General features: G+C 35.3%; 1 protein-coding gene across 1 annotated transcript in view; it reads left to right on the forward strand.

The window, feature by feature from the left end:
* Positions 1-24,621, forward strand: part of IntS11 (integrator complex subunit 11) — a 171,534-nt gene that overhangs the window by 64,296 nt on the left and 82,617 nt on the right. Inside the window, exons 7-9 of the mRNA XM_090379336.1 lie at positions 380-478; positions 8,150-8,323; positions 23,372-23,491. Coding sequence (XP_090235462.1) covers positions 380-478; positions 8,150-8,323; positions 23,372-23,491 — 393 coding nt within the window. The remainder of the gene's footprint in view (positions 1-379; positions 479-8,149; positions 8,324-23,371; positions 23,492-24,621) is intronic.

The raw sequence follows: 24,621 nt of genomic DNA on the forward strand, positions 1-24,621 counted from the left end.
ATAACTCCTCATGTGTGAATGTAGATGCAAAATACTCATTCAGTTTATCAGCTACCTGAGCATGATCATCAATAGTCAGTCCATCTATGTTAAGTGGTCCAATCTGATTCATTCCTTTCCTTCTAGAGTTTACATAAGTAAAGAACTCTTTGCTGTTTTTCTTTGCATCCTTTGTGGTCAAGGTACATTTCACACCAGTGGACTCTTGTATGTATGCTTTTAATGTTAAGGAAATAAGTAATTAAAGTGTGTACACATTATTTAGGAAGAACAACCTGCATAATTTTTATATCTGTAATTTTTATAGTTCAGAATTGTGAATTTTTAGAATTCAGAAAATCAGTATTTTTTCTCTCATATATTCTTTATTGTTTTTTAGGTTGATGATGAATTAGAAATTAAAGCTTATTATGCTGGACATGTTTTAGGTGCTGCTATGTTTTATATCAAAGTGGGTTCTCAATCTGTAGTATATACAGTAAGTAAAATTTGTGCCATATGATTTTCCTCTATCTTATTTACATTACATGATTTCTGTATGTAAGTAATTCTTCCTCTATGTTTATATATCTTATGTATTTGCTGATATTTAATCCTGTGTTACACTCTAATAAGTGTATTTGGATGTATGTATGCACCACCTTCCTAGAAAATTTCTGTACAGGGGTGTTTGTTGAATAAACTGATGATAATAATAATAATTAAGGGTTTACATAAATGTTGTTTATAAAACTGCTTTATCATTGTTTCAGTTTGAAATATTTACATCAATTTTAGTTAACTCTCTTACTTTAATTTTATATGATACAATAAATCCAATTAGAAAATTGGATTTATATAGTAGTAAGTTATTCTCTATGTGAGGAGAAGATGATGACAGGAAACTCTTTTGACCATGGTTTTCATCTAGCTAATTGACATCTAAAATGAAAATGCTCTAGGGAAAGATTTTTATTGGGATAATGGTGGGAAGTAAATTGCCTCTTGTACTCATATATTTTTATCTTGTAGGGATTTGTTTTTTTACTCTTATCCTATCTACAGAGTCCAGTCACAATATTATGATCATCCCCCAATGCAGATATCACACATGCCTAGAGAATCATACAGCGCGCGTGTCAAGTTCACATACCGCAAGCATATAAGGCTTGATGTTCAGCATCTGTGAACACAGTAACAGACTCTGTCATTGGCAAAGCATGCGACCTATCAGACCTGGAAAAAGGCATGATCATTGGCTATTGGGCCACGGGTGCCAGCATTTCCGAAACAGTGGAATTTATGAAATGCTCACATGCTACAGTGGTGAAAGTGTATCAAGACTGGATGAATGGGACAGTTTTGATGACCCGATGTGTCAATTTTGGAGCCCCACACCCCATTGATCCTAGAGGTGAACGTCGGCTGAAACGGTTGGTCAGGACTGATCGGCGCACTACTCTTGCTGAACTGGCCGTCTAAATGAACTGTGGGGCCACCAGAAAGGTCTCCAACATGACAATGCAGCTAACCCTGTTGCACATTGGGCTCTGGAGCAGACATTTGGTGACAGCACCCGTGCTTACGGCCATTCATCGCAAACAGTGCCGTCAGTTTGCACAGCAATACCGACACTTGACCCCGGCCGAGTGGCAACCGCTGGCCTTCTCTGATGAGTCACGGTTTCTGCTCCACCGAGTGGATGGACAGTGGTGCATTAGGCGTGAAACCTCTGACAACAGACACCCGGATACAATTGTTGGCAGAAGGCAGGTTGGTGGGGGTGGTGTTATAGTCTAGGGAATGCTTTCATGGCATGGCTTGTGTCCATTGATACATCTGGAGGGCACCCTGAATACAAATTACCTATTACCTATCGATCGTCGCCGATCAGGTACACCCGTACATGTTGACCGTTTTCCCTGGGGGCGATGGTATCTATCAGCAAGGCAGTGTGCCATGCCATATCACCAGAATTGTCCATGAGTGGTTTGAGGAGCATGATGAAGACTTCAAGCTACTCCCTTGGCCACTGAATTCCTCGGATCTTGACCCATTTGAAAATCTATAGGACCACCTTGATCGACACAGACGGATGGATCCTCCACCAAGGAACCTACAGGAACTCCCGGGTGCACTGCAGTCTGCATGGTCACAGATACCTGTAGCAACCTTCCGCAGACTTATCGAGTCCCTCCCACAGCGGCTGGCTGCAGTGCATGTTGCAAAAGGCAATATTTTGGAAATCAGGACTGTGTTCCTCAGACCATTCCTGCACACAAGTGCCTGATAGCTCAGCGCATTGTCATCTTGGAAGACACCATCGCCAATTGGGAAAAAGTGTGACATAGCAGGGTGTACACAGTCAGCAAGCAGTTGATGATAGGGGAGACCACCGATATGTTGTTCCACATGCATCAGGGGTCCAAGTTCCTGCCAGTGAAACATGCCCCACACCATACAACTGCCTCCACTGGCCTGCACTTTTGGTACCATGTATGGTGGATCCGGGATCGATATTGGAGGGTTTGGAGGCCAATTGATATGCTGGAAATCAGGACTGTGTTTCTCAAACCATTCCTGCACACAAGTGCCCGATGGCTCAGTGCATTGTCATCTTGGAAGACACCATCGCATCGCCATTTGGGAAAAAGTGTAACATAGCGGAGTGTACACAGTCAGCAAGCAGTTGACGATAGCATAGCGGAGACCACCGATACATTGTTCCACATGCACCAGCAGTCCAAGTTCCTGCCAGTGAAACATGCCCCACACCATACAACTGCCTCCACTGGCCTGCACTTTCGGTACCATGCATGGTGGATCTGGGATCGATATTGGGGAGTTTGGAAACCAATCATGGTGGATCCGGGATCGATATTGGAGGGGTTGGAGGCCAATCGATATGCTGGAAATCAGGACTGTGTTTCTCAAACCATTCCTGCACACAAGTGCCCAATGGCTCAGCGCATTGTCATCTTGGAAGACACCATCGCCATTTGGGAAAAAATGTAACAAAGCGGGGTGTACACAGTCAGCAAGCAGTTTACGATAGCGGAGACCACCGATACGTTGTTCCACATGCACCAGGGGTCCAAGTTCCTGCCAGTGAAACATGTCCCATACCATACAACTGCCTCCACTGGCCTGCACTTTTGGTACCATGCATGGTGGATCGAGAGCCTCATGTTGTTGATGCCAAATCCATACACGATCATCAATGGTGTGGAGTAAATAACGTGACTCATCCGACCAGCACACCTTCCTCCAGTCTTCTAACGTCCAACTTGTATGCTCTTTGTACCAGGCGAGTCTTTTACGCCGATGAACCTTGGTTAGGAGAGGATGCCATAGGGGTCTTCTGCTGGTATAGCCCATGCGTGCGACGTATGGTCATGGCTATTGTTCCGGGTTGGCCCATGTTGTATTGGGTAGTCGGCTCTTCAACAAGCTCGTCTGTTTGCCTGTATGAGTCATCACACCTGGCGCTCACCTCTAACATCAACCTTTCGCTGATCTTTGCAGTTTTGCCGCCGGGTCGTTGTTTGACCATTTTGATGCCCGTCCTGGTACACTTTAACTACGGCGGCTCTCGAACACCCCACCAGTTCAGCCGTTTGGGAAATCGAGGCACCAGCTCGTCGAGCTCCCACAATCTGTCCTTTATCAAAGTTCAATAAATCCTTCCTTTTACCCATTATGCTTGGAATTTTACTACCTACTGAACCACTGACACCTTATCTATGCTACGAGGTCAATTAACGTACTTCACGTGGTCAATGGGTCGCATTCAGTTTTCATAAGGGTGGTCATAATTCAGTGATCACTCAGTGTATATCTGCCAAATATATGAGCAGGGCCAACCATATGGAGTTCTTAAAGGTCTCAGCTAATTCATGGTTTTTTTTCTTGCAAAAATATTTTTGTGTCTGTTCTCAGCTTAATAACTCACTCAAGAAATTTTCCATGAGACAGCTGGACCTCCATACAGCACAGTAGATCTTTATACCGGGAAGTCATTTCTTTGCACAGTTCTCTAAAAATTCTGGAATTCAGGGCTTTTCACTTGATGAAGTTTATGACTTTTATGACTTCCTGGAGGGCAGTATAAAGATGAGGTTGCATTTTCTGAGTAGTGGGATTTTCTCAGAAAGCATTGAAGTATGATAACATATGGATTTTTATCCTTGATGCATTTTCAAAGGCTCAGTTGGCATCAGTACACAAAGACAAATTCAACCATGACAGGCCATGCTTTGTTAAAAAGTTTGTTGTCAGCTAAAAAAGTATCTTCTGTTGTTGTTGTCATTTTGTGACAAAATAAGAATTCCTCTTGTCTTTAAAACCATGAGGTGAGGAAAGTCTGTAATATCCACAGAGTCATCAATTTGTAATGCAAAATTTCCAGTAGTCTTGATTTTTTGGAATCTGCTCAAAATGTCCTTGGATATGATGTTAATTTTTATTTTGATTGTATTATCTGACAAAGGAAATAGGTCCAGAGTCTTTGCAACATCTAAGCAAATCATAGTTATGATTGCTGGTTTCACTAAAACTTTTCCAGTACATTGATTTCTTAGACCTAGCAATAACCCAGGCTGCCTAAGGATGCCAGGCTTCAAAGGATGCCTCTCTTATTTTTTTTAAAGAAACACCAGCATTACAGGGTGCATCAGGTGTTGCCATGCTATTAACACTTTTTGGCATCTTTTGCCAAGCCTTCATGGGTAGCACAATGGATATAATCTCTGTTCTCCAACACCTGGCAGTTAAGACCTGAGTTCTTTTGCCAAAATTCAACCAACATGTTTTTGAGCTGAGGATGATTTGTCATAAGTTTTGAAGCTTTCAAAGCTTCATTCGAAAGAATTTTATGGCACTGAAGACACAGTGGTCTTGCTTTGTCTTTCACTTTTGTTTCTTTGAAGCCAAAATTACTGAATTCTTCTTTAAATTCAAGTTATTCAAGGAGGGGAATGCCAGAAGTTTATCAAACTCTAACAGGGAGCGAAGTGATTTTGTAATAACTGAGAGCAAAGTGGAGGAGAAATTGTTGAAGTTAAACATAAAAAAAGGCACCTGGGGTGGACAGAATTTATCCAGTTATATTGAAAGAGGCAGTGAGGGTACTAAGCAAACCCTTAGCCATAATTATGAGAGCTTCCTTGGACTCAGGGGAGGTCCCATGGACTGGAGGTGTGAAATGTATCACCATCACCAATTCACAAAGGGGGTTCAAAAGTTGACATAAGTAACTATAGACCTGTTAGTTTAACTTGTGTTCCAAGGAAAATAATGGAGCCACTGGTTAAAGAAGCATTTCAGGATGATGTAGACAAGACTGCAGTAATAGTTAAGACACAGCATGGATTTGTTAAAGGGAGGTCTTGTCTGACCAATTTGATTGGATACTATGATGTGGTCACAAAGGAACTGAATGTCAAAAAAAATTTTAATATCATATACTTGGATTTCAGGAAAGCTTTTGATACTGTTGCACATGGAAGACTGCTGTACAAATTGGAGAGGTATGGCATTAAGGGTAAGTTGCTACAATGGATAAAGGGATGGTTGAGTGGGAGACGACAGTGTGTGGTAATCAGTGGACGCTGCTCTTCGTGGACGAATGTTATTAGTGGAGTTCCCCAGGGTTCAGTGTTGGGCCCATTGTTGTTTTGTGTGTTCATCCATGATATTGATGAGGGTATATCAGGCTTAATGTCCAAGTTTGCAGATGATACAAAGTTTGGCAGGGTTGTTAACGACAGTAAAGACAGTATGGTACTCCAGTTGGATCTAGATAAGTTAGGCAAATGGGCTGAGAAATGGCAACCGAAGTTCAAAGTACTGCATATGGGTAGCAATAACCCAAGAGAAACGTATCAACTGTGTGGTACTACACTCAGGGAAGTGGAAAGTAAAAAAGACCTGGGGGGTAATTGTGCATCAGATATGAAGTTCGCTGAGCAATGCAGATGGGCTGCCAGGGCAGATCATGGAGTCTTGTCAATGATATATAGGAATTTTGCTAGCAGGGACAATGAGGTGATTATCCTGTTGTACAAGGCAATGGTCGGGCCACACCTTGAGTACTGTGTACAGGTCTGGAGGCCTCATATTAGGAAGGATGTAGAGTTGCTAGAATGAGTACAAAGAAGGGCAACAAGATTGGCGAGGGGAACAAAGGGGGTGCTCTTACCAAGAAAGGCTTAAGTTTTGCAAATTGCTGTGCCTAGAGATTAGGCACGTGCAAGGTGATCTGATTGGAGTGTATAAGGCCTTGAATAGGTTGAGCAAGCTGAATGCTGATAGGATTTCTTCCTCTTGCTCAGATTAAGAACCTGAGGGGACATAGATTCAAATTGAGGAAAGACTGTTGTAGAATAGATGTGTGGAAATTTGCCTTTAGCTAGTGGGTAGTTGATTGACTTCCATCTTTTGTTGTGGAAGTTGATAGCCAAAATAAATTTAAGGCTGAGCTGGACAGGCATTTGGAATGAATGGAGGGGTGAAATGGGAGATTTTTTTTTTTTTTGACTGATGCCGCATAAGCTTGCTTTTTTTTTGCATTGTATGCCTCTACTAATGCTAAATTCATTTTTCAGATGAGGCATGGTCATTAATATTTTTCTAAAAATTAAGAAAGTAGTGATTAGCAGAGTCTTTTGCTACTTTAGTTATAAATAATTTATAATAAAACATTTTTGCAATACAGTAGAGCATCAGTTATCTGGACTAATTAATGCAGACCTCTTCCAGATAGTAAAATTTCCCGGATAATCTAATGTAAGGTAAAATTAAATAAATTCTGTTATAATGTATTAAGGTAAAATAAAAAGACTAAATAACGTGAAAAAAACAAATTTATTTAATTAAAAAAATAATAAGTTATTACATAAAAATTCACACATTTACATGTATGTATATTCAGATAGGTATTTTACTGCAAATTTTATGTGGGAAAAATTTAAAGTAATTTTTCAAAACAATGTTCAATCGTTTTTTGTTTCATTTGTTGTGACTTATTTTTTTGCTCATAAATCTCTCAAGTTCCCTAATAATATTAATTTGATTATATCGCATTCTTCCTGATTTTCTGCCCATTTCAGTGCTGTTTCTTTTCGTTAACATTTTACTGTAAAAAAAAAAAAAAAAAAACTGAGATAAATAATAAATCGCACAGTTTCGTGCCGATATTATTCTTACCGAATCTGGAGCTAAATTAAACATGATATGAAATGAAGAGAACAGAATATGTCACGGAAAATTGGGTTCACGGAAGCGAATGACTAAACTTATCACTCATGATTTCTGAGAAAACCCATCAGTCCTAATCCATCATTTCACCAAATATACGACTTAAAAAAACAGACAGAAATACTCTTGTAGCATAATAAACATCTGCTAATTATCAGTTTTGCTCATTTCAGTGTGAGAACTTATCAGATGTTATTATGGAAGAATGTTCCTTGGTTGGGGAAAAAGAATGGTAGAGTGGTCCTTGGTTGGGGAACTGACAAGTGTACAAGGAAGCTTGAAATATAACAAGTTATCCCAAACCATGCTGGCATTTTAACAATTCCTCATAGCAGTGTTGAGTATGAGTGAATATTCAGCTGGGTGCAAAAAGAAAAACTCAGTTTTTCTTTTGACACCTGGCTTTGGAAATACTCTCAACAGCCAAGTCTAAACAGCAGTGCTACTGTTATAAACAAAACTTTGACTCAATGTTTCTTAAAGGGGTAGAGTCTGCAACAGCATCTTTCTTGAAGCAGTCATAATCAGTCGATATTTAACAGACAATCTGTACAGAAAAACCACAGATAGAAGAATCTTAGGTAAGCTAATGTTTGGAAACATACTGTAGATTTGTATTATATAAAATTTGTTTTGTTGGTGAAATTTAATTTCTAGTGCAATGTGGACTTTAAGAAACCGCCTGGATTTTTTAAAAATCTGGTTTTCTTCCTGGTTTTTGCAGATGTTTTGCTTATTGTTACCTGTAATCAGGAGCATCTTCTTTTAAAAAAATAGGTGGAAATGCAACATCAAAATTTTGTTGAATTTTTTGCCGTTTTAAAATTTGTATTTAAAATTACTAGTTTAAACTTGAAAATATATTTTAAGTGACACCACTGCATGATTTATATATCTGTGTATTTTAAACTAGGGTGATTACAATATGACTCCAGACAGACACCTTGGTGCAGCATGGATTGATAAATGCCGACCTGATCTCCTAATTACAGAATCTACTTATGCCACCACAATTAGGGACTCAAAACGGTGTCGTGAAAGAGATTTTCTCATGAAGGTTCATGATGCCATTGAGAGAGGAGGAAAGGTATATATTAATAGAGATATGTTAAACTCTTTTTTTAATTTAAATAACATTTGTTATCATTTAAATAATTAGGTTATGGAAGTACTTATACAGGGTGTTTCAGTTAAACGTTTCAGAACTTCTAAGAGGGGTAGGGTACATCCTGACAACTCGAAATCATATAGCAATGTGGGGTCGGAAATGCTTTCCTGAAGCGGTGTTGTACACAGAAGCACCATAAAGAAAAGAGACCATAAGTGAGAAATCGTTTTAATAATACATGAAAAGAAGCAAAAGGTACATGGATTAAAGTAAGTGTTCGAAGTTTCTTCCACGGGCTACAATGCACGCCTCACATCTCCGACGCATGGACATCCGAACATTCTGGAATACTCCAGGCGAATTTCGAATTTCTTCGGCAGCTACTGCGATTCTTGCAACCAGCTCCTCAGCATTGTCAACAGGGGTGTCATAAACTAGCGATTTCATATGACCCCAGAAATAAAAATCAAGACATGATAGGTCGGGTGACCGAGCAGGCCAACGCACGGGACCACCACGTCCGATCCACTGTTGACCAAATGTGACATCCAGGTAGTTACGAACATCTCCGCTATAATGGGCAGGGGCTCCATCGTGTTGGAACCACATTGTCTGTTGCGTCGATGCAGAAATCTGTTCATCTCTCAAAAGTTGTGGCAATACTTGCTGCAGAAAGATCAAGTAGATAGGTCCGGTTAGACGACACGGTAACAGGTAAGGTCCGATGAGGTGATCTCCCATAATACCGGCCCATACATTGACCGAAAATCGAATCTGTGCTGCACGACGTCGTATTGCATGCGGGTTCTCGACCGCCCAGATATGGTCGTTATGCGTGTTGAAAATTCCTTCCCTTGTGAAGGATGCCTCATCGGAAAACAACACTTCAGCAGGAAAAAGGGGATTTGTAGCACATTTTCCAAGGTACCACTGTGCGAAAGCAATACGAGGTTGAAGAAACTTCGAACACTTACTTTAATCCATGTACCTTTTGCTTCTTTTCATGTATTATTAAAACGATTTCTCACTTACGGTCTCTTTTCTTTTTATGGTGCTTCTGTGTACAACACCGCTTCAGGAAAGCATTTCCGACCCCACATTGCTATATGATTTCGAGTTGTCAGGATGTACCCTACCCCTCTTAGAAGTTCTGAAACGTTTAACTGAAACACCCTGTATATTTTTTTATTGCATTGTTACTTGCTAAAATAACAGAATTCCCAACTCTTCACCCATATTTAAGAGTATTTATATCCTTTTACAATGTCACATCTAAATAAAAAACGGTTTTAAAAAATTGCAGTTAAGTGATTTAATGCACCATATTGTGCAGCTGTTAAAGTTTTATTGGCAGCACAAAAAAAATAGTATAACAGTTTTTGAGGAGAGTATCTCTCATTGTACACCAACCACATTTTTTTAGTTTACAATACACCCATCTTTTGTGTAATCCTAAGGAAAATTCCTTAGGATCATGCAGTGCCATGTGTTGTTACCAACATGGGGATCATGGAATTGGCCTATCCTGCCCAGTTTATTGCTTAGTAAACTGGGTGGAGGGAAAAAAAATTCATACATTTCCACATTCCACTGTTGGAAAGTCTCACATCATATATAGACTATAAAATGCTGTAATATCTCCAGATAGTTGCCATATTTCTTGGTGGTTTTAGTAAAGAAGACTGATTAGTGATAAAAATATGCTTTGATTCCTCTAGTAAGCACATGCCACATCATATGCTTACTATAGAAATGGCTTTCTCACCTCCTTTGGTTGCAAACAGATTTTCAGAATCCCATATTCTAATGCCTCATCAGAAGACGTTTTGCACTTGGCAAATTCTCATCATTGTGCAGGTGATTCTGATATTCAGCAAATTTCAGTTATTCACCAAAATTCAGCACATTTTACTTTGTCATTTAGTTGTAATGTCATTATGTCTATAGTCATTCAAGTTTGTAATAAGTTTGTAACAGAGTAGCTGTAACTCTCTAACCAGTTTTTTAATGTTTTTGGTAATTATTTATTAAATTATTGTTTTTTATTTTTATTGTTATGGTGTATTCAGGTGAATTTTCCCAACAGAGTACATAGGAAAATTTTAACTGGATTGTGACTGAACCTTAATTCTGGAGGAATCTATACTGTAGTTACTGAATATTGATTCTTCTATAATTGTATATCTTTTTTTATCTTTTTATTTTAAATCCCAAGATGATTCTCACTGTATTAATTGCTTTAGGAAATATTTTTAATCACATTGCAATATATATTTTTAAAATAATTATTACTCATATATATATATATATATATATTAATTTTGTGTCTAGTTAATTTTACTGTAACTTTCTTTATGAACATTGCGTAGAGACTACCTTGTCCATACTTTGTGAGAGATATACTGCTTTTTGATCTTATGTGCTTTATTTTCAAAATTTTCTTTTTTTACTCAGTTTTGGGCAAGTATAGAAATGCGGTCTTTTGATACATGGTTAGGGTGTAGTCCTCTGATGACATACCTGATCATGTATCAACTCTTACCTTTGCTGACATCAGATTTAATTGCATTTTTTCTTTATTTCCCCTTTTTGAACCATATCCAAATTTGCCCACCCTTATCTGGTGCCAGCTACTATTACCTTTATTTTCATGTTATCTATTTTATTTTACAGGTCATCATTTTTAAATTATTTCTTTTGTTCATATTTTGGCTATTTTGGCTTCTGACTGTCGTGTAACTCATATTTATTACTATATATATATGTATTTAAAATTGGGATAAAAGTGAAAGTTATATCAGATCAGATTAATACCATCAATAGTAGATTTAACATTACATCAGTCTGTAATTATATTCATTCAATTAAATTATAGTCATTCAATTTATAGTCATATTATAGTAAATTATAGCCATTCAATATTGAAAGGGGTTAGCCCTAGAAAAAGTTCCTTTCAATGTACCGTATTTCTCCATGTATAAGATGCTCCCATGTATAAGACCCACCTTAATTTTGCAGCCCGAAATTTGAAAAAAAATGTATTACATAAAGTTATTGAACTCAAGTTTTATTCATCATAAAATTCATACAACTCCTCATCACTGTCAAAACTCCCATCCATTAGCTTGTCCTCATCCGTGTCTGATGACAAATCACTGTCTTCATATATTGCCTTGTCCTCAGTTCCATCAATGACATTTGAAATGCCACACTTCTTAAATGACTTGACAATGATCTCAATCTTGATATTATCCCAGGATCTTTTCACCCAGGTACAAACTTCTCCTATAGTTGGTTTCTTCACTCTTCCTGCTGGTGTCAAATTGTTCCCAGAAGACTTCATCCATTGGTTCCATTCGTCTCTCATGGCAGCTTTGAAGGGTTTGTTAATGCTGAAATCAAGTGGTTGGAGCTGGGACGTCAAGCCTCTAGGTATGACGGCAAGTTTTGTTTTTTGCTCTGCAGCAATCTTCTTTGTGTTTTTTGTTGTGTGCCCTGAACTGATCAAACACCAATAGGGCAGGTTTGCGTAAGAGCCCACCTGGTCTCCTGCTCCAAACTTTCTCAAACCAGATCTTCATCCCATCCTGATCCATCCAACCCTTGTCATGAATGTGGACAATCCTCGAGGAATGTCTTCTTTTGGCATTGTTTTGCGTTTGAAAATCAGCATAGGAGGCAGCTTGGTTCCGTCGGCACAATAAGCTAGAACAACTGTATAATGGCTCTTTTCATGTCCACTTGTCTTCACAGTTACAGTTTTCACCCCCTTCTTATCAACAGTTCTGTTACTTGTGACATCAAATTGAAGGGGGACTGTGTCCATATTTGCAATCTGTCCCAACTCAAACTGATGTCTTCCGACATCGAATGACAAAACAATGTAATTCAAGGACCTTCTGCTCATAGCTTTCAGGCATCTTTTGGGCAAGTCTGGTGCGTGTACGCATGCTTAGTCCATTCCGACTCATGAACCTAAGGCACTAATTGTGTCTTCCTTTGAAATCAGTAACTTCTTTTTCATCAGCAATTCTTCTTGCCTCATGCTGAACCATCTTTGTGGACACTGGAATTCCAATTGCCATTTGCTCTTCAATCTATATCTTCAATTCCCTCTCTAAATCAGGCCATTTTGCTGACTTGCCTCTCATGGCCTTCTTCTGCCGTGGTGTTTTCAGTAGGGTTTCTTCTTCCAGTAGCCAGTCTCGGATTGTTTTCTCAGTTGGAGGACCAAACTTACATTCAGCAGCACGATTTCCATTCACTTTTGCAAACTGGATCACTTTTAACTTGAATTCAGCACTGTACGAAAATCTTTTCTGAGCCATTTCTGGGCAGAACATGGCAAAACGTAACCTAATATACTGGTAACAAGTGCGAAACAATGAGCGCAAAGACAACAAGCGCAAAAAAGCGGGAAATGCAAGTAAAAAAATCTACAACCATTGTATAAGATGCACCCAGTTTTTAGACCCCAAATTTTTCGAAAAAAGGTGCGTCTTATACATGGGGAAATACGGTATCTATATATGAAAGCTACATAATCATTATTGTATTATATAATTATATATTATTACTAATTATATGTTTATTTCCAGGGTATGGCATTGTTGATCTACACAGGCTATCTTAGCCTTTATAAGTTATTGGCCTTATGTCCTGCTATAAGGCCAATTTTATATTTTATATATATATATATATATATATATTATGTGCGATAAAAGTTAGGCAAAAGTAATAAAAATAAATAAATATGGCTATGTAGCTATCATTAGAGGCAGCAAATGCACATCCTCCACATGATGCCTAATTATATCTGACAATTAAAATAAATATGATATTTAAAATAAAAACATCAGCCAGTAGTACGGCAATAATGCAGAGCGAAACAAAACGCAAAATAATAAAATAAACAAACAGGGAAGGGAAAATAGAGATAATAGGACAAAAAGGTAGTCGATAATCCCCTATATAATTTAGTCAATTAAATCATTAAACCCAATTAATAAAAAATGTAAATTTAAAATAATGCCAATTATAAATAATTTAGCGGTACCCCCCTTGAAGGTACCAGTTCCAAAAAACGTGAAATATCACCAAAAAAGGTTAAAGAAACTACCAAAAAACTAAAATATCAAAATAATAGACTGACCATCATGCCCCATATCGACAGAGGACCAGGAGGCCAATAATGGTCATGGAATCGCTGCATTTCAATCGTCATACAAATCATCGCAAAGGCAGAAATATCGAAGAACCAAACCACTACTCCATTCTCCGATAGATAAACCAATGCAGAGGATTTGCATGGCGGTGGTCCTTATGCAGCGAAAAATAAACTATAGAACAGACAACACTCTTGATCAGAGCCACACCACTGACATAATGCAAGCTTAACCAGCTTATATAATAGAAAGGAAGGAATGTTCTATAGTTTATTTTTCGCTGCATAAGGACCACCGCCATGCAAATCCTCTGCATTGGTTTATCTATCGGAGAATGGAGTAGTGGTTTGGTTCTTCGATATTTCTGCCTTTGCATTTGTATGATGATTGAAATGCAGCGATTCCATGACCATTATTGGCCTCGTGGTCCTCTGTCGATATGGGGCATGATGGTCAGTCTATTATTTTGATATTTTAGTTTTTTGGTAGTTTCTTTAACCTTTTTTGGTGATATTTCACGTTTTTTGGAACTGGTACCTTCAAGGGGGGTACCGCTAAATTATTTATAATTGGCATTATTTTAAATTTACATTTTTTATTAATTGGGTTTAATGATTTAATTGACTAAATTATATAGGGGATTATCGACTACCTTTTTGTCCTATTATCTCTATTTTCCCTTCCCTGTTTGTTTATTTTATTATTTTGCGTTTTGTTTCGCTCTGCATTATTGCCGTACTACTGGCTGATGTTTTTATTTTAAATATCATATTTATTTTAATTGTCAGATATATATATATATATATATGTATATATAAAATATGTTGCTTAATATTGAACATATTTCATATATATATATATTTAACACAACATATTTTATATATATGTATATATAAAATATGTTGTAAAATATTGAAGATATTTCCCTCAGCATGAATTGTTGAGGAGGCTTCCATCCTGCAGTGGGTTGATAATGGCTGTACTTTACCTTTACCATCATATAAATTTCCATATTACTCATATAAAAAAATAAATTTATATATATATATATATATATAGTTATTATAGTAAACGCAATAAATACTATACAGCAGCTGAACGTGTATATGAACACTTCAATATACAGCTAAGTAAACCATTACTGCCAAAAATAACTTATAAGGACTACTAAAGCCGATGGTGGCCCACAAGGCCAAACCCTGGAATAATACATATAATTATTATTAATAAAATATAAAAGGTATATAATACATTACAATGGTGATTATGTAGTTAACTATTGGTGTAGAAATACATTGAAAGAAACTTTTTTAACGGCTAACCCTCTCAATATATCCCACCAACAATTAACAGAGCTATCTGTTTCTGTTTGCCATCTGCCTGTTTAAATGTGACCAAACTTAAACTTGATTATGATATAATTTAGTGGCAAACAGGCAAGATGACATTTAGCCCGACAGGTACCATTGAAACAAATATATATAAAAGGAAACAAGAAAAATAAAATAAAATAAAAAGAGAGAAGAGCAACTATAATTTTCAATTCCATTATTTTTTATTAATTTTTTCAGTATATTTCCATTATATTTTATTAATAATAATTATATGTATTATTCCAGGGTTCGGCCTTGTGGGCCAGCATCGGCTTTAGTAGTCCTTATAAGTTATTTTTGGCAGTAATGGTTTACTGTTAGCTGTATATTGAAGTGTTCTTATACACGTTCAGCTGCTGTATAGTACTTATTGCGTTTACTATAATAACTAGATTACAGACTGATGTAATGTACAATCAACTATTGATGGCATTAATCTGATCTGAATATTATGCTTTCATATTTATACTTATCCCTATAGTTCTTATATATATATATTAAGGATAATATAAAGAACCATTAGAATAAGCAAATCAATCCAATAATAATACCATCAGGGACCTAAGAAAACGCAAAAAAAAAAATATCCCTTTTTACCGACAATCTAGATGACTTCAACTGGGGCCAACCACCCAGAATGAAGGCAAAAAACGACAAGAGGTTCTCTGTTTCTGTGATGATCAATATATGCTAAGTAATTTAAATCTAAACCAAATATAAACCAGTATAGGCCGAATGTAAATCGAATATAAATAAATCGAAAGATGATAATAAAAGTTAAGAAATATAAGTAAAATATAAATGTAAGCATATATTAATCATCGTTGACCCGACAGAGAACGTAATTTAATGATTAAAATAAGATTAAATATATAATACGTACTACATATTGACCGTATCTAGGACATAATGTAATAATCATCAAAATAATATGTGGTGCACCCTATGTGATGGATATGGTAAAAATAAATAATTAAATTAACGCATAGAGAAACATGCAGATAGTAAGAAGAAAAACTAAAGGAGTAGGAATAATAGAACCTGAACTCCACAAAGGCGAAAAATAGTGGTATAGATAAGAAATAGTTTCTGCTACATCCTCGGATTGCCCTAATAATTTCGGAGAAATAAAAATAAAGAGTGTAGGACAGTTTAAAGACATTACAAGATATAAGTTGTGGCTCGGGTATGCCCGGGATCGCAAACCCGTTCCTATAGTAGGACCCTGAGCTGAATTTGCATGTTATCTCAGCGTGAACTTAAGTAAATTTAAATGAATTTAACTATATATTAACTATATATTAAAAAAAAAAAAAAAAAAAAAAAAAAATGATACACTGTAATTTGCAAGCCGGTGGGTACAAGTTTTCTACCCCGTAAGACACCAAGAATGCAAAGTGTATCCTATTTACATATATACATGGCACTAAATATAATGATTATATTGAAAATTATATTAAAACAATAGGTTAATAAGAAAACAAATTTTTGAAATTAATTATGTTTATCGCTTTCCTGAAATGATATTTCAGATAAGCGATAGGGAAATTATTATTGATCAACCTGCCGTACAACGCTGTTAAGCCCGCTGAACAATTTTTATTACTATTGCAGATATAAGCAATCCTTAGATATTGCGATAAAATTATATTAGCATGCACTGATTTTGATATATTAGATTTCCAATTTGTAACGCTGACTACGTTAAAATTAAATGCATCTCTTTTATTATATATGTTTACGTCTATATTATTATTATGGAATATTTCTATATGAAGATCCAGATAATTTGCTATAGTATCGGAACTATTAGTTTTTTCCAATACAAGTTCCACTGGATATAATTTACTGTAATCCTGGACAAAATGTGGACAATTAAAAACACATATATCATCTATGTATCTATATATAAGTAGGTTATCTTGGAATTCTCTTTCTGTATAATGTAGATAAAGGTTTGCGATTATGCTTGATGCTGGACTTCCCATAGGGGTGCCAGTCACTTGTAGGTATAACGATGTTCCGTCATATACATAATTATTAAAGATGCATAATTTTATTAGAGAATCCCAATAGGTTAAATCAACCTTTATAGCATTTTTATTTTCTAAATATAGTTTCTGGAGGACGACTTTTAAGTTATCAAGATTAATGCTAGTAAATAGACTGTTAAAGTCAAATGTTTGTATTTGATGAATATTGTTATTTTTTAGAGCATTTATAATAGATAAGTTATTATTTATTATAATAGTTTTATTTAAGTTATTTAATATAATTTTAAGTAACTTTTCTAATGTTTTTCCGGGAAATTTAGCATAACTATCTCTACATGATGTTATGAATCTAAAAGCAATTGGTGTTTTATGAAATTTGAGTTTGCCATATATAAATGGATATTTTAGGTTATTATACTTTAACTTTAATTTTTTATGCAATGCAATTAATTTTTTGATTATTATATTAGAGGAAGATATCTGTTTATATGTGTGGCTAGACTGTAGTTCATTTTTTAAAATTTCTATATAATATGATTTACATATGATTGCATAATTACAAGCAGCTTTGTCAAAGTGAAATAAAAGTGACCGAGGATACTATTGTTGCCCTGGATAGTAATCCTAACCATGTTAATACATCGACACATACACAAATATCACACACTTTACAGAGCAGTTTAGTATAATGCTTCTGGCACTAATATCCAATCACCATCTCTTAAATTTCAACCTTGTAACAACAAATTATGTCTTACTTGCCCCTATATGCATCCAAATCATGCTACAATTAATACAAATTCACATATATTCTGTAAAATGAATAACGTCATATATATGATCACATGTCGTACTTGCAATGTTAAATATATTGGTCAAACTAGCAATAAACTAAATATTAGAATGAACCTTCATCGTTCCGAGATTAAAACTTATAATAACAAATCCAGCAAGAAAACAGGCAATCTGGAACATGATATTGAATTCAGACATTTCCAAAAATATACTTTTGGTAATATTTTCATTTCAATACTTAACGTAATTAATAACGCAAATGAAAGATTATTGCAAGAAGATATTAGCATGTTACAATATAAAACACTATATCCATACGGTCTAAATAATAAATTTAATCAAAAATATATGACGAATAATTTAAAAGTTATTTCGTTTATAATATGTTTCAAATTGCCAAATTTCGTAAATATAATCGCAATAGGAAATATAGTAAATCCAACACATATAAAAGCAACCGAGAACATCTAGGAGACTTCATAGATTTATTCAAAATGTGGGACACGGATCCTATAAATATTAGTAAAATACATAACACACTTTTCAGTATTAAACTTAGTGTACTCAAAGCACTAAATAGAAAAACCAATGATTATGTCTTTGTATCTTCTCATCTTATGCACATCATATCAGACATTGTCAAATTCAGATTTCATATTTTGAATGTTAGCAAGCAGCCGGAAAACTCTGTCCTCATCTTATACTTTCAAAATAAATTAATGGATGATTTAGATATACATAAAACTATTAATTTACGTAATGACTTGCTGCCTATTAATAACTTACATATTAATATCAGATTTAGATATTCTAGACCATTTGATCTTAAAGCGTGTAACTATAAAACAATAGCTACAAACCTTCACAATATTCACATCGGACAGGATGCATGTGTTTGCCACAAACCTTCATTTCATAGATACGTGGATCATAACCATAATCACATTATAACCGGCAATTTAGATATAATCCCATATCCCGAACGTAGAGATATTTTATCAGTGGATTTAAATTTCGACCTAATTTACCTATTAATAAATCTACCTTTAAAAAATTGTTATATCTAGATTTACTTAAATACTGCATAAGATCAGCATACAACCATAACATACCGGTTGAAGCATACCACATGTGGCTATTTACAATGCTTAATATCATATCTAGCAAATATAATCAATTGAAATTCATACAGGATAATCTATATAATACCAAATTAATAAATAGCTAGCTCAAAGATATACATGAACTTTTTGTAATTACTCCCGTTGACAAGGCTGCTTGTAATTATGCAATCATATGTAAATCATATTATATAGAAATTTTAAAAAATGAACTACAGTCTAGCCATACATAGAAACAGATAACATCTTCCTCTAATATAATAATCAAAAAATTAATTGCATTGCATAAAAAATTAAAGTTAAAGTATAATAACCTAAAATATCCATTTATATATGGCATACCCAAATTTCATAAAACACCGATTGCTTTTAGATTCATAACATCATGTAGAGATAGTTATGCTAAATTTCCCGGAAAAACGTTAGAAAAGTTACTTAAAATTATATTAAATAACTTAAATAAAACTATTATAATAAATAATAACTTACCTATTATAAATGCTCTAAAAAATAACAATATTCATCAAATACAAACATTTGACTTTAACAGTCTATTTACTAGCATTAATCTTGATAACTTAAAAGTCGTCCTCCAGAAACTATATTTAGAAAATAAAAATGCTATAAAGATTGATTTAACCTATTGGGATTCTCTAATAAAATTATGCATCTTTAATAATTATGCATATGACGGAACATCGTTATACCTACAAGTGACTGGCAACCCTATGGGAAGTCCAGCATCAAGCATAATCACAAACCTTTATCTACATTATACAGAAAGAGAATTCCAAGATAACCTACTTATATATAGATACGTAGATGATATATGTGTTTTTAATTGTCCACATTTTGTCCAGGATTACAGTAAATTATATCTAGTAGAACTTATATTGGAAAAAACTAATAGTTCCGTAGGAGAAACAATTTCTTATCTATACCACTATTTTTCGCCTTTGTGGAGTTCAGGTTCTATTATTCCTACTCCTTTAGTTTTTCTTCTTACTATCTGCATGTTTCTCTATGCGTTAATTTAATTATTTATTTTTACCGTATCCATCACATAGGGGGCACCACATATTATTTTGACGACTATTACATTATGTCCTAGATACGGTCAATATGTAGTATGTATTATATATTTAATCTTATTTTAATCATTAAATTACGTTCTCTGTCGGGTCAATGATGATTAATATATGCTTACATTTACATTTTACTTATATTTCTCACCTTTGATTCTAATATTTCTAAATTTTCTTAACTTTTATTATCATCTTTCGATTTATTTATATTCGATTTACATTCAGCCTATACTGGTTTATATTTGGTTTAGATTTAAATTACTTAGCATATATTGATCATCACAGAAACAGAGAACCTCTTGTCGTTTTTTGCCTTCATTCTGGGTGGTTGGCCCCAGTTGAAGTCATCTAGATTGTCGGTAAAAAGCGATAATATATATACAGGGTGTTTCAGTTAAACGTTTCAGAACTTCTAAGAGGGGTAGGGTACATCCTGACAACTCGAAATCATATAGCAATGTGGGGTCGGAAATGCTTTCCTGAAGCAGTGTTGTACACAGAAGCACCATAAAGAAAAGAGACCGTAAGTGAGAAATCGTTTTAATAATACATGAAAAGAAGCAAAAGGTACATGGATTAAAGTAAGTGTTCGAAGTTTCTTCCACGGGCTACAATGCACGCCTCACATCTCCGACGCATGGACATCCGAACATTCTGGAATACTCCAGGCGAATTTCGAATTTCTTCGGCAGCTACTGCGATTCTTGCAACCAGCTCCTCAGCATTGTCAACAGGGGTGTCATAAACTAGCGATTTCATATGACCCCAGAAATAAAAATCAAGACATGATAGGTCGGGTGATAACTTTTGAGAGATGAACAGATTTCTGCATCGACGCAACAGACAATGTGGTTCCAACACGATGGAGCCCCTGCCCATTATAGCGGAGATGTTCGTAACTACCTGGATGTCACATTTGGTCAACAGTGGATCGGACGTGGTGGTCCCGTGCGTTGGCCTGCTCGGTCACCCGACCTATCATGTCTTGATTTTTATTTCTGGGGTCATATGAAATCGCTAGTTTATGACACCCCTGTTGACAATGCTGAGGAGCTGGTTGCAAGAATCGCAGTAGCTGCCGAAGAAATTCGAAATTCGCCTGGAGTATTCCAGAATGTTCGGATGTCCATGCGTCGGAGATGTGAGGCGTGCATTGTAGCCCGTGGAAGAAACTTCGAACACTTACTTTAATCCATGTACCTTTTGCTTCTTTTCATGTATTATTTAAACGATTTCTCACTTACGGTTTCTTTTCTTTATGGTGCTTCTGTGTACAACACCGCTTCAAGAAAGCATTTCCGACCCCACATTGCTATATGATTTCGAGTTGTCAGGATGTACCCTACCCCTCTTAGAAGTTCTGAAACGTTTAACTGAAACACCCTGTATATATTTTTTTGCATTTTCTTAGGTCCCTGATGGTATTATTATTGGATTGATTTGCTTATTCTAATGGTTCTTTATATTATCCTTAATATTATAAATATTAAGAGTGTATTGCATGATTGCTTGCAACTGCAGTGACTCATAAATATTATTTACATATTAGTTACAGTTATTGTCGTTTTAACTTTCTTTCTTTACTTTTTTATCAATAATTATAAATATATATATATATATATATATATATATATATATATACATATATATATATATATATATATACACATACACACAGTCAATTCCGGTTATTTGGGACACATCAGGACTAGTGCATTTTGGCCCGATTAAGCGGCTGCTCCAATTATCCGAAGTTTCACGTAAATAGTTAAAAATACAATGGACCCCCACTTTACTATTGGTTCACTGTACAAATTATGTTACGATGGACTCACCATAGTAAAGTACTGTACAATGTGTAGCAAGTGCCGGTCATTGTGATTACATTTGTGAATTGAATTTTAATTCTATTAAACAGGATTTTAATTAGTGAAAATAGGAGGAATATTATCCACAGGCTATAAAAGTAAAGTATGTTAAGCACAGATTTACACTTTATTACCTTACCAATTAACAAATTAAATGATACGTGAAAATCGGAAGAATATACTTGATAATCAAAATAATTAATATGTACTGTAATATGTACATACTAACTAGTTGACATTTCTGTACACTGACAAATGGGTTTAAAATTTAAAACAGTAAAAAGATAAGCAATCAATAACAAAGAGCATGGCACATACAAATTGCAAGTAACATGATATGCGCAAGTGAGAACGGAGTAACAAGTTATGAAGCTTTAAAAATAGGAATGAATAGAAGGTTCTGAAAATTAAATTTTTTATATGATTGAAGATTTCATGGGAGGCACATTATGGCCTTTGCGCTGTAAAACCTACAAACAATATTTCATGGAAGTGTAACCACATTTCACCATAATAACCCACAGAATTCCAGCTGTCGGTATTATTGCAAATACAATAAGATCGAGTTTATTATCCATTTATGATAGATTGCTTTTTTTTCCCTTTTGGTAGTTGTTGGCACATCGGCTTCTGTGGCCATAATGCACCTCCCAAGGTTTTTGCAGTACTTTGATCCAAGCCCGAGGCGGGATTCAAACCCACAATCTTTGGGTTGGCACTTTACGCACCCGGCTAGCCCAGTTGGCTAATGATAGATTGCACTAACAGAAAAGCCCAATAAACAGGTGACTGCTAATTTTTTTTATTGTTTTATGGTTGTAACCTCCAAAAATCCAACCGAACCACGTGGTACAGTCAGAGACAATCATAGGGTAATCTCCAGTGCTGCGGTCTCCTGCCCCGATGAAACAGCATGTTGTCCCAATTAAGAAAAGTAAACCCTGGCTATTTTCTTGATTGGGTTCTGTTTTTTCAGATTTCCCCCAAAAAATGACTGCCCCGGTTAACCAGTGGCCCAAATAACTGGAATCCACTGTGTATATATATATATATATATATTCATTAAGTATGCTGTTTGCTGCTGTAACTGAACTGATGCTGGATGTACTGGTCTGGTGCAGGTATCTAGCAGAATTGGGCCTTAATATTGACATAATAATTTTATTAATTTATGTTTTCCGGTCCTATGGTCTAGGAAAAACATGAATTTAGTTATAAATAATTATATTTGTTTGTAGGATTGGTGGTTTTTTTTACCCCTGCCCTACCTACTTATGCAGTTTTATTTAAAAACAATTAGACAAATTAAATAATCTTGTGCTTTTCTTCTCCTCTGTCCCATGTATCTATCGTCATCCGTTATGTAAGCAGTTTCAGATATTTCAAAAATTCTTAACAGCTTCCGTATATATCATTGCATTTTCTTTTTTTTTATTGTATATTTTTCAAAGTGAATAGATGAGTATATTGTCTTCAGTTGGATCCAGAAAAATGTTGAATATAAATGTACATGTTTAGGTGTAAGTAATAACCTTCTTTTGTAGTTTAAGAAATATTTTATATTATTTAAAATCATTTCAAAATTCTTGATCATAATAACATACTTGTACTTTAATATTTTAATAGGTTTTGATACCTGTGTTTGCATTGGGTCGTGCACAAGAACTTTGCATTCTTTTAGAAACATACTGGGAAAGGATGAATTTAAAGGTGCCTATTTACTTTGCTGTTGGCCTTACTGAAAAGGTAATAGTTTTGTTAGTATTTAATCTAAACAAATCATTTAGATTTATTAGTTTCCAATTTTGAAATTGGTTTTTGCTTATTAAAATTATTGCATGTTAATTTTGCCTCCCTGGCATTACATATAACGAATTGATCAGCATCATAGTGATAAAACACATGAGATGAAATCCACTATAATTTTCTGTAAATCACACTTAACCAGTCAGGCAGTGTTAGTTCAGTAAGATATTAAAATTAGCAGTTAATTGCACATCACAGGTATGCTTATTGTAGTTAGTTATTTTGTTTGTGGGTTATAATTGGATATAGAATATTCTTATCCCTAGTATTTTCTGTAACATGCTAATGCAATAATAATCATTTAGTTTATTTAAAAATTTGTCACCTTTGCGAATTTCCATTCTATTTGCTGCAATCAGTATGTGGCAAATTAAAATCACCCATAATAAGACATTCACTACACAGATTCTATTCTGTCCAACATAAGTTCTCAATCTGAGGAAGCTTTAGTCATGCTGAAGCTACTTTTGATAAGGCACCGAGTGCCAAGCGATATTTTGTGCGATACATAGCGTTCTTTCTCAGCGGATTAGTTATATTTATTTTCCAGTGTCACTATTCTTCTTGTTTTTCTTAAGTGATTCTTTACTTAAAAGCTTTGAAGTAGAATCCAGAAAGGAAATACACCTTTCTTTCCTTGAGTATGTATATATATATATATAATCCGTACTAACCTAACTAAACCTCTAAACCGCTTGGTCACTGGTGGCACCGCTCCTGCCTCCACGTGGCGGGGCTGGAAACCTGGGAGGAGAATAACACTCTCCCGGGGCAAAAAGGAGCAAAGATGGACATAAATAGACATGCCACTTATGGATCTCATGATCCAGATCTCTCAAACAGAGAAGACTTAAATGCAGGAAATGCAAAACGGCAGAAAAAAGAAGGAACAGAAACCCCTGCTCCTCTTTTTTTGATACTGCATTCTTTGACTGACAATCCTTTGAGTAAGCTCTCTTTGAGTCTTGAGAATGTGGTGGGCCCACCAAAAATGGTTCGAAGATTAAAATCCGGAGACCTTCTAGTGGAGATGAACGAGAATAAACACTCGGAAAAACTATTAAAAATAT

The sequence above is a fragment of the Mastigoproctus giganteus genome, chromosome 1, assembly GCF_048544385.1.
Source record: "Mastigoproctus giganteus isolate SK-2022 chromosome 1, ASM4854438v1, whole genome shotgun sequence".
NCBI classification, from domain to species: domain Eukaryota; kingdom Metazoa; phylum Arthropoda; class Arachnida; order Uropygi; family Thelyphonidae; genus Mastigoproctus; species Mastigoproctus giganteus.